An 11,250-nucleotide genomic window follows, 5' to 3' on the forward strand; every position below is an offset into this window, starting at 1 on the left:
GTCATCAAGGGCGCCGAGCTCAAGGTCTTGCGCCTGCGTAAGGCACTGTACGGCCTCAAGCAGACACCCAGGGCCTGGAATGCCAAGTTCGACGCCACCATGTTGGCACTTGGCTTCCAGAGGAGCAGCTCAGAGCACGATGTGTACACATGTGTACAGGGTGAGCACCGGCTCATCGTCGGAGTCTACGTCGACGATCTAGTGATAACTGGGGGCAGCAACATCAACATCCACCAGTTCAAGGCCGAGATGCGGGAAGTTTTCTGCATGAGCGATCTTGGTCTTCTCTCCTACTATCTCGGCATCGAGGTCCACCAGAGCGACAACGGCATCACGCTCCGTCAAGCCGTCTACGCCGACAAGCTTCTGGAGCGCGGCGGGATGCAGGACTGCAACCCTGCCTTGGCGCCCATGGAGTCCCGCCTCAAGCTGAGCAAGGAGAGTATCACTCCAGCCGTCAACGCCGCGGAGTATAGGTGGATCATTGGTGGACTCCGGTATCTGGTGCACACCCGGCCGGACCTCGCCTACGCGGTGGGGTACCTAAGCCGGTTCATGGAGTCGCCACATGAGGAGCATCTGGCCGCGGTGAAGCGAGTACTTCGGTATCTCGCTGGAACACGCGGCTATGGGCTGCACTATAGGAGAAAGAAGGGCGATGCACTGAAGCTAATCGGCTACAGCGACGCCGACATGGCCGGGGACATCGATTCCCGGAAGAGCACATGCGGCGTCATCTTCTTCCTCGGAGACAGTCCGATCACTTGGCAATCAACCAAGCAAAAGGTCGTTGCTCTGTCCTCATGTGAGGCAGAGTACATCGCGGCGGCTGTCGCCGCATGCCAGGGCGTCTGGCTTGCTCGTCTCCTCGGCGACCTCGTCGGGCTGGAGCTTGCAGTGCCGGAGATCATGGTGGACAACATGTCTGCTATCGCCCTCACCAAGAACCCGGTGTTCCATGACCGTTCGAAGCACATCGACGTGCGCTACCACTACATCAGGGAGTGCATCGAACGGGGCAGGGTCATCATCGACTACATCGAGACAAAGATGCAGCTCGCGGACGTCCTCACCAAGGCGCTCGGGCGCGTCCGCTTTCAGGAGTTGCGCGTCAGGATCGGCGTCAAGGATATTCCAGGTGATCTGATCAAGGCTTAGGGGGGAAAATGTTGAAATTAACCCTCAATCGATCACCATCATGTACATAGCTTTAGTTAGTTGGTTCTTTTACTAATTTTAGCTATTAGCTGCACGTTCTGGTGCATGCTACGTGAGCCTGACGCACGCTGCGTTCGTGCGGGGCGCGTCCGAGTCCTAGGGACGTCGTGCGGTGGTGCGGAGGCTGCGGGATGGCGCGGTCAGTTAGCGACGTGCTCACCGCACATTCCGGGAGATTAGCTCCCACGTTTGCTTTATTGTTTCTTTAAATTCCTAGGCAATACAACAGAAAACGCTGCCGCATTTTGCAGCACCAAAACACCTGTGTCCACTGTGTTCTTGCGTGCGTTCTCAGGAGCTCACCGGCGATCGGAATTCCGGTGATCTCCGACACGGCCGAACGACGGGACGTTCGCTCAATGAGGGCTGCGTCCGAACGTCCATCGGCGCCTCGCCTGATTCGAACGCCGGAAAGCGCGGCAGGGCGGTGGCCATGCCATGGATGGGCAGGGTGACTACGCCTGGCCGCCGACGGCACGGTAGAGCCCAGAACCAGAGGGTTGAAGGCGCTATTGCAAGCTGTCCAAGGCGCAGCAAGGAGAAGAGGAATGGGGTGGCGGAGCAGCATTGCCCGGCGGTGGCGCGGCACGGTGTCGCCCACACGCGCTCGTGCCGCTGATGGCAGGCACACGGCGTGCAGCGGAGGCTTCGTTTCTCGCGACCAGCTGGGAGGGCTAGCATGTTCAGCACGGCAAGCTGGTCGCGAGGGCTCCGCCGGGAAGCTGGAGGCGGCCTCAACGCGGCGGCGCCACGGCGTGCGCGCGTCGGTTGGTTGGGACTTGGCAGTGACCCCGGGTGTGGTCGGTGTTCCAAATACCGTCCGGGGTGGACGGTATTTGAAATACCGTCCACCCCTGGGTACGTTAGCTCCGTCCGATCAGATATTGACGGCACAGATTTGGCAAGCGTCAGGAGTCGTCTTCCTCGTCAGGCATTCAGGCTTCAGGGAGAGCAGGGTCCGCCAGCATTCAGGCTTGCTTGATGCTCACCCGGTCCGCCGGCGAAGACGTCGCTGGCGGCGCCGCGAGCCGAGACGAGTCCGTCGATCTCCGGCGGGGCTGGTCCTCCATGCCTTGCGCATATGCATAGCGCCGCCCGGGAGCGAGCTCGGGAGCTAGCTGAGAGAGAATGATATGCAGGATTTCTCTCGTCTAGCTTCGATTTAGCAGCCGAATGGAATGTTGCCTTGGAATGGATTTCGAGACACCGAGATCACGTCAGAACACCAAGCGTCAGGGTCGCAAGGACTCGCATTCCGGCATTCGTACTGTCGAGTAGAACCGAAGACGATCTGCAACTGCAGCACTGCACTCCTACTCCATAGATTGCAATTGCATCGTCAGTCAGATAATCAGTTTGTGAACAGACGTTCTGAGAAGACTCTAAAACTAAGCAAAGCAAAGCGAAACAGAGGCGGCAGTAGCTCACTTTGAAGGCATCATCTGCAGCCTGATTCAACGCCAGCAGAGGCAGCAGGGATTCAGATTTAGAAACGTACGTGCACACCGTGGTGGGTTGGATTCAGATTCAAGCCCGGGTGATCGATCCAGAGAAGGCGTCTGCTACCACTTCCTTCCCATACTCCTCTGCTTGTGATCTTCAGAGAAGCAGCGCGTGTCGATGTGAACAGAGGTCCTGAAATTCAGCCAAATGCACTGCAATTTTCAGCTATTGCAGGCTTGCAGCCAGGCTTCCTGCAGCGGCAGCTAAGCGCCGGGACAGGCGCGAGGTTCAAGAACAAGGAATGGAGCCCGCCCGCCGGAACGCGCGACGCTCCGGCGGAGGCATGGCACCAAGCGTCGGCCGGCATGCTTTTGTTCACCCCCAGGCCGGGGTGGTCGTCGTCTCAAACGCGTGTTCGTCCGTGCGGCGGCGGCGGCGGATGCCAGGCCGTCAGGACGAAGGCGAGGGAAGGTAGGAAAGGTCTGAGAGCGGGGGAACTCTGGCGTGCCGCGGCGCGAACAGGAGGCGGCGCCCACTGCGATCCCGGGGGTGGACGGTGTTTCGGATACCGACCGGGTGGACGGTATTTGAAATACCGTCCACCCCTGGGCTTCATGAGGCCCGTCCGATCGGCTTCGTACGGCTAAAATCGGGTGGATTCGGGGAGTCGGCTGCTTCGTCGAGCTCGGACGCTGCGGGCCTGACGCTCCGCCGGAGACGGAAGCGTCCGCGGCGGAGCCGCACGGCTGCACGCACGCGTGACGACGAGACGTTCGCAAGAGAGAGGGCTGCGTCCGCACGGCCGCCGGCTCCTCGCTTGATTCGAACGCCGCCGGAAGGGCGCGGCAGGGCGGTGGCCATGCAAGCCATGGATGGGGAGGGTGACCACGCACACGCCGTGCGCGGCGACTCTAGGCTGTTGAGATAGCTACGCCACTCATGGCTGGGATGCACACGACGTGGAACGGAGGCCGAGTTTCTCGCCATCAACTGGGACTCTGGGAGGGACGGCGGCGCGGCGGAAGCAGCTCACCGGCGGCACGGCTGGGCTGTCATGGCAGCTGTTCAGGTTTCACGCGGGAGCTGGGCTCTGCGCGTCCTCGCGTAGTCATGTCCAGCACGGCGAGCTGGGTGCGAGAGCTCTGCGAGGAAGCTGGAGGATGCGGGAGGCGGCCTGGACGCGGCGGCGCCATGGCGTGCACGCGGTGGTCGGGACGGCGGGTGCGGTCGGTATTCGAAATACGGTCCGGGGTGGACGGTATTTGAAACACCGTCCACCCCCTGGGCACGTTAGCTCCGTCCGATCAGACATCGACGGCCCAGATTTGGCAAGGTTCATGAGTCGTCTTCCTCGCCAGGCTCAGGGGAAGCAGCGGGGCTTGATGCTCACCCGGTCCGCCGGCGATGATGGCCACCGCGGCGCGAGCCGCGCCCGCGCCCAACCTCCAGCGGGGCTGGTTCTCGATGGCTCAATGCCGCGTGCATCTGCAAGCACCGCCCAGGCTAGGGGCGAGCTGAGCCTTCTGAAAGTCTGATCAACCTGAAGATGCATAAGTTGGTGTTCAGCTGCCGGCGCTTCCTCCTCTCGTCGGCCGTCACGCTCGCCGCCGCCACCGCCAGCTGCTACTGCCGGCCTTGGCCCGCTCCCGGGCTACCGCTGGTACGCGGGCACGCGGCCGGCCGGGCACGGGCCTGCGCCGGCGTCGCACCCCTGCTCCCGCTCCCGCTGTGGAATGCACTCAAGGACGTGTGCTGCCGGGAGCTGGAGTGCCGGTGCAAGGCGCTGCGGGAGCTTGAGGAAAGGTAGCCATGGCCTGAGCGCGTAGGAGCTCCGGCGAGCCGCGGCGTGAATTGGAGGCGGCGTCTGTTGCGGCTCTGGGGGTGGCCGGTGTTTCGGATGCCGACCGGGCGTACCGTTCACCCCTTGGGTCCCTGAGGCCCGTCTGATCGGCATCGTGCGGCTCAGATCGGGTGGATCCAGTGAGTCAGGCTGCCTCGCCGAGCTCAGGGCAGGCCGGCAGGGCTTCGAAAGCCGGAAGGGCGCGGCAGGTGCGGCCGGTCGCCATGGTTGGGGAGGGTGAAGCGCGGTTGCGGACTCGCACGTTGGCCGGGCCTCCGGAGGGATAAGAGGCGGCGCGATCACGGCGTTCCTCGCCGTCACCATCAGGGAATGGCTGGTCGATGTTTTTTCTCTCCCACACACGCCGCGCTGACTGACTGGCGGCGGCAGAAGCTCGCCACCAGGCCGGGGCGCCGTCCGAGGAAAAAGAAAAACCTGCCGCGGCTGTCATCGGCATGCATGGCAGCTGTTCAGGTTCATGTTCATACACGGCACGGTGATAGCTGCTTACGAGGGCTCGGCGAGGAAGAAGAAGCTGGAGGATGCAGGAGCAGGCCTGAACGCGGCGGCGTCTGATCGGGCATTCGAGGCCCACATACGATGACTTTCATGAGTCGTCTTACTCGTCAGGCTCAAGGGAAACCGCAGGGGCTTGATATCTAGCTGTTTTACAGCCTGCAGCGACGGCAGAGCGATCTGAAGCTATTGCAACGCGAACAAACAGCTTCTTATTACTGTGTCGCAAAATAAGGTGCTCGCATTTCTTAAGTTTATATATACATAAGCAACGTATTACTGGCGATGGCGGACCAAAAATGAACAGCATTTCTTTATTTTTTTCCCCTCAAAAAGCGAAGAACGATTTGGTATTTACAATGCACCAAAAATGTACTGTCAAAGCAAAATTTACATCACCAGTCACGGTATATTGAAAGAAAACTTTCTGGCTACATCAAAAGTATACATAATGTGTGAGCGTCGACCGTCAAATGGAACCATTATCTTCTGAACACAAAACCATGTCCTGCACCTACCTTCCCATGCGCTGCACAAGCGATCACCGACCAATGGTGTTAACATCAGTTTCCAGACGTGGGGGGGAGTTGACGAAAATGTGAGGTACTAGCATGCTACAAAATCGCCTGTAAGCTGTATGCGTGCCTGTAGTCTTGGATGCCCCGGAGCGCCTACAAGCTCCGGCCATTCTGGCGAGTGTGCTTCCTCCACCGCCTCAGCATGTGAATGCAACCCCCAGCTCCTAACAGGCCGCAGGATGCAAGACCCAGAATGGTTGAATTTGCAATGCTTCGAGGGTGGGTGTCCTGCAGGGGGAAAGGAATGGCTGTCACCACTGCGTGGACATCTGGGCACAGAAAATCTTCACTGATAAGGACCCCAGATGGTTACCTGTAGTAGGAAAACAAAGATAGCAGCATTTGCTAATGACAGCGAAAAGCTCATCATGCCCCCACGCAGCTCATTTGGCAGGTACCTGCAGTGATGCCAGTTTTGTAAACAGAACGTAGTGTGTAAGTAACTTAAACTCGATTGTACTTGGACCAGCAACTCACATTGTTCTCAATCTCGCTAGTGAAGGTAAAATAAATCCTACAGATGCATGGAAGATGCAGAACAGTATCACCAATGTTCCAATCTCCTGTTCAAAGGACAAATGTTATGGTTGGCAGGATCCATCGGTGAAATAAGAAATAGCAACAGGTGGCACGTGGCAGGTTAGGAACAATAGTATTATGAGTCTTGCGATGAACTGTAATTAGATTGGATTTCTATCTATAAACAACCAATTTAATAGGTAACTTGGACTCCCTCACCCTCGCTGCGCCTTGCCCCTAACATCTGGTATTCAGAGCTAGCCTGACGCTCCTGCTGCTATGGATCCTCTAGAGGAACAAGACAAAATCACCAAGTTGTGGGCCCAGATAAAATAACTCAGCAATTATTGGATGCCCTTATCTCCCCCTCTCTCCTATGTTTGGTCAAGAGACCTTGCCACTAACAACAAACTTAAGTACAACAACACTTCTTAGAGATATTGTGGCATACCTGGTAATCATAAGCTACAATAGACAATGCAAGTCCAGCACCAATGAAAGCTATTGTCAGGCTGTCCTCATTCTGGAAAGGAGCTGTGGCTCCATAAAACCATGGAAAACTAGCGCTTCCAAGCATTCTTGATGCCAAGAAACAGGGGTAAATTACTGACAGTTGAGCATACCTTCCGTCAGCCTGTGCCAATCAACAGATCTATGAGTAGTTGACTACGATAGCACAGCTTCAGCCTACAGTTTCTGGGAAAACAAATCACACAGAACAGCAGGGAGAAAACTAGCAGGAAAAGAACATCAGTACAGACTAATACCACTATGGTTGGTGCCCAGAGAAACCAAAAGGCTGAGACAGCAAAATGGATGCTTGCTTGAGCTAAGACCAGGATCAGTACTCTTTTGTCTGAAACACAATGATTGCGGTCAGAAATTTTAATGGAACATGTAAGCAGTGAAAAACTTGACCTGCAACTGAAGTAACAATCATGATTTGCTAGTTCATATTGTGAGAGATGGAAAGGCTGCATCCCTTGATACATTTTTCATATCACAGAAAGCTCTTATAAATTGACTAACGCAATTCCCGATATGCTAAATTTATTTCGACAAACCCATAAGTATGTAGCTGTGCACCAATAGAGTATTGGATCATATTTATTTACAACTATATCTGATGCTATAAAATATTCATTGGCAATATTCACCAAGTCAATGGCAATATCTTTAAAAGGTTACAGAACTGCATATGCGATATGATGATATCGTAAAGTCTAGTACAGAAAGCTCAAAAGTTTCAAGTACAATGCCATCAAACATTGGGCAGCTTATATTTCTTAGTCACATCATCTAGATATTCATGACCTTATTTATCAAATAGAAATAGAGCTGCATCAACAGAAATGAGAAAGAAAGCACTGAAGCAAGCAAGATGACTCACCACTCACCTCTGAGGACATGAGCAAAAAATGATTTTTGGTAGCTCCCAATGGCAGATGCATGCTGAGTGGTACTTGATGCATTTCTGATATACAGAATCCCAACTACTGATAGTGTGGCTGCAAATGCATAGGGAAGCAAGAAGCCACTGTCATCATTACTAACCATTACATTTGTGATTTCTTGACTTCCAATTAGGGACACTGATTCAAAGAATGTCATCAGCCAGAAGGTATCAAACAGCAAATCTTGCTTCTGGTCTTGCTGAAAAAAAGGCAGGGTAAAGCAATTAATAACTCGTAAAACATAAATAACTCAGTAATAGCACACAGCGTTTCAAACACACAAACCTTCTCATGCTCCACCACAAGCCATGTCTCAAAACAGAAAGAGAACGCCAAAGAGGCAAGAGCCAGAATGAAATTGTTGATCCATGCACAACGAAGCGCACTGAAACTCTTTAAGGTACCAACTGCAAGCTGAAGTACCCAGTAAAATATGCAAACCCTCCGTGGTCCTCTATAAACATCAGAGGAAGAATTGTTATAGCGGCTATTGGAAGGACAAAAAGCATAGATATCTGTATTACATGACAGTAACTGCTGGACCAAAGGATTAAGTGCAGCTGACAGGGAAAACGAATCTACAAACACACAAACTTAAGTATGCCAAGGTGTATATTATTCCCCACAAATCCTACCTGACCTATATATCATCCAAACATCATAATGAGGCATCCGCCTAGGTTTATGACTTCAGGATTTTTATGCTGTACCCAGAACAATTTTATGTACCCATAGTTTTAGTGGACACATGAGGCCTTATGATACATAAAATTAATAGCTAGTGAACTAGGTGGTATACCAGGAAACATATGCCACTGCTGGATTCAGAGATACAGGTGCAGATATCGGTTGCCAATCACTCCCCAACACAAAATGGCAATTCACAAGACCATGAACAGATCTCTAGACTACAGTGATCAGCTGACAGGAACTAGTTCAACCAAACGTTTGTAAATAGAATATGCACCTAATATTCACGGCCTGGCTTCATACCAAAAACTGACACTGATAACAGCACCAAGTTAGTAAGTTTCTCTGTTTAAACACCGGAATGAGGTAAATATCGTTTTGGTTCGCATTACTATATCACACCAACCAATATGGGGGTAATTGAACTAGCTGTGCAAAATGCTACACCACCTAAATTAAACTCAAGCTCTTAAACTCTAAATGAAAACTCGTCGTCCTGAAAAAAAATCAGCAAAATCATTCGTCCCCAAAGCTTACATTTTCTCGGAGATGACGCCAGAAATGGCACCGGGGAATAGCGCAGCTGCAGCGGTAGCGGCAAGGCGCGCGGCCATCTGGTCCCTGCCAAGCCCACAGCGCACGAACTCATCCTCCCCGAACACGGACTGGATCCCCTCGACCACTGCACGACAACAACAACCAGCACCACGCCATTAGGCTCGGCACGACAGAAGGCCAGGATACCGGAGGGCGGCGCGGTAGCTGCTCACCGGACGCGAGGGCGAAGAGGAGGAGGAAGGCGCGGCGGAACCGGAGGAAGGGGCCGGCGCCCGAGTCGAAGGGCGAAGGGGAGGGCCCGGCCGCGTGCGCCGCGGGCCTCGCGGAGAAGTAAGGGAGGAGGAGCACGGCGGCGAGGCCCGCGACGGAGAGCAGCGGGTAGGCGAGCGGGGTGAGCGCCCACTCCTCCCGCTCGATCACCACCCCCATCGCCGGGGCTCCGCCTCCTCGGGATCCGCGGCTGGGTCGCAGGCAGAGGCAGTAGTCGGAGGCGGGGGGCGCCGGGTGGGGCCGGACGGCGGAGTGGTGGGCATCGCCGACGAGATAGACGGGGGGAGACGGGGAGAGGAACTATGGTGGGAGTGGGGCGAGCTATGAGAAGTTGGGCTCCTTGGGCCAAGATTATTGATGGGCTTGTGCCAGATTTTGAATTCTCGGCCCATATTCGTAGATAGACCAGGTTTCTTAACTAAATCACTTTCTCCGACTCTAAAAAAAAATCACTTTCTCATAGCTCCAATTATCACGGGCTAATTAAAATAAATATAAAAAAGCTTAAGCTAATAACTACAATTATCTATCTAACACCCTCTTTCATCTATTAAATATTTTAATATATTTTTTTAACCAAATTTTTTTCTAATTTATATAAAACCATAAAAACATTTCTTGGTACAAAGACTGCTGGGTTTACCAGCTTGCAAGGCGACACAACACAACAGAACAAAAAACAAAGAGCTACCAAGTCTCAAAGACTAGACAGAAGTTAGAAAAAAAAAACTTCAGTGGCATGCTGCCGTGTCTTCAGAACAAACACCTCCGCTAAACTTGCCAAGCGTTCTCTTGTTTCACCTAGTTTCATCGATCTTCCACATGTAGCAACAACACCCATTGCATCGGCGTCATGAGTCGTGGCGCCGACCCCTTTCAAAATCGCAATCCGTTTCCCGAGGAGTCTAAATGTGAAAATCTTTTGCAAGGGTTAAATTGTAAAAAAATACAGAAATCAGAGTGACACAAGAGAAAAAATATATTCTAACACATACTCTAAAATACATATTTTTCATTATCTAGTTGCAATAGATTTTATTTGCATCCATGTGTATTTGATATATATTTAATTGTACTATTTATTTATGAATTGGTATTCTTATGTCTTCTATTATACATGAATACATGGTGACACATATCGTGGGTAGTATTTTTATATAAACAATAATATAAATAGTATATTGAAATAATAGAAATAGTAATTTAGAATTTTATATTGGTGCCCTTTAATATTTTGTTATAAATTATATAATCTAAATTTAGATTAGGGAATAATTTAACTTTTAATAATGACATAATTAGATAATTTATATGTAAATATAGGGGTTATTTGCAATATTTTTATAATGGCATTGGTGGGTAATTTACATGAAGATTAGAGAGTTACTTTAGATTTTTTTATAATGGTAGAGGTGGGTAATTTAGATTAGACAAAATTTAGATACATGTTTAGGGGTTTACTTTAATCTATTTTTCATAATGATAGATATGGGTAATTTATTAGAAAAGATAACATATTCAATGACTATTATGATTAGTCGAATTGGTGGCCGAATGCTTCTGATTTTTATGAGAATTTCTCTATTTTTTTAGAGGTGTCCATCTGAAATCCTAGGTGGCTTCACGAGGATGCTTAAACAGAGGTTCCAATTAGTAATAGGAAGATTCCAACATAGGAGCGGGGCATCTTTTAGGATCTTCTATTTGCAGATTTTTGCTGAGTTGAGTAGGATTGGCCTTTTTTTAAAAAAAAAGTTTGATGCCATGTTTATCTAAATAAAGGACATAAAGTAAGGTTAGGCTTGGCTTGGCTTATTACGACTTATTTCCTCTCACACAATACTATTCAATCTACCAGCAGTACTATTCATTCTACCAGCCGAACAGTCTCTAGCTAAGAACGTACGTACTCCTATATCTATATGTCGGTTCAGTACAAATAATATACTATACATAGTGGTAGCAATTAAGTTGTATAGATCCCATACACACGGCCGGTGATCAGTACAAATATCCCAGTGACGAGCTGCAGTTGATCCATCCAACACGGCACGCGACCGGGGAAGACGATGGATGCCGTATGTTGCGCGCTAGCTAGCTACTAAACCTTTAGCTATGGAGATCGATGGTACGCGACGCGCGACCGACCAAGAGAATGGTACGC

The 11,250-nt window shown here is 51.4% G+C and overlaps 1 protein-coding gene across 2 annotated transcripts; it reads right to left on the reverse strand.

The window, feature by feature from the left end:
- Window positions 1-5,312: 5,312 nt before the first annotated feature.
- On the reverse strand, window positions 5,313-9,386 carry LOC120711187 (molybdate-anion transporter-like). Of its 2 annotated transcripts, XM_039996643.1 has the most exons (10): window positions 9,029-9,386; window positions 8,796-8,940; window positions 7,854-8,022; window positions 7,512-7,767; window positions 6,882-6,970; window positions 6,566-6,748; window positions 6,073-6,158; window positions 5,909-5,993; window positions 5,663-5,823; window positions 5,313-5,546 (listed from the first exon to the last, which is right to left on the reverse strand). In XM_039996643.1, the coding sequence occupies exons 1-9, from the start codon at window positions 9,243-9,245 to the stop codon at window positions 5,689-5,691; spliced, it is 1,365 nt and encodes a 454-aa protein (XP_039852577.1). In that variant the 5' UTR covers window positions 9,246-9,386; the 3' UTR covers window positions 5,313-5,546; window positions 5,663-5,688. The 2 variants fall into 2 exon arrangements, with proteins under 2 accessions (XP_039852577.1, XP_039852576.1); XM_039996642.1 differs by having other exon boundaries at window positions 5,313-5,823.
- Between the last annotated feature and the right edge of the window lie 1,864 nt (window positions 9,387-11,250).

Source organism: Panicum virgatum, chromosome 6K (assembly GCF_016808335.1).
Source record: "Panicum virgatum strain AP13 chromosome 6K, P.virgatum_v5, whole genome shotgun sequence".
NCBI classification, from domain to species: domain Eukaryota; kingdom Viridiplantae; phylum Streptophyta; class Magnoliopsida; order Poales; family Poaceae; genus Panicum; species Panicum virgatum.

Excerpts from the sequence above, each read along its gene's own strand:
- LOC120711187 (XM_039996643.1), bottom strand. The coding sequence starts at position 9,245 with ATGGGGGTGGTGATCGAGCGGGAGGAGTGGGCGCTCACCCCGCTCGCC. Across the intron at positions 8,941-9,028 it reads CCTCTTCGCCCTCGCGTCCG|TGGTCGAGGGGATCCAGTCC; the intron begins GTGAGCAGCTAC and ends GTTGTCGTGCAG. Across the intron at positions 5,994-6,072 it reads CTAGCGAGATTGAGAACAAT|GTACCTGCCAAATGAGCTGC; the intron begins GTGAGTTGCTGG and ends GCATCACTGCAG.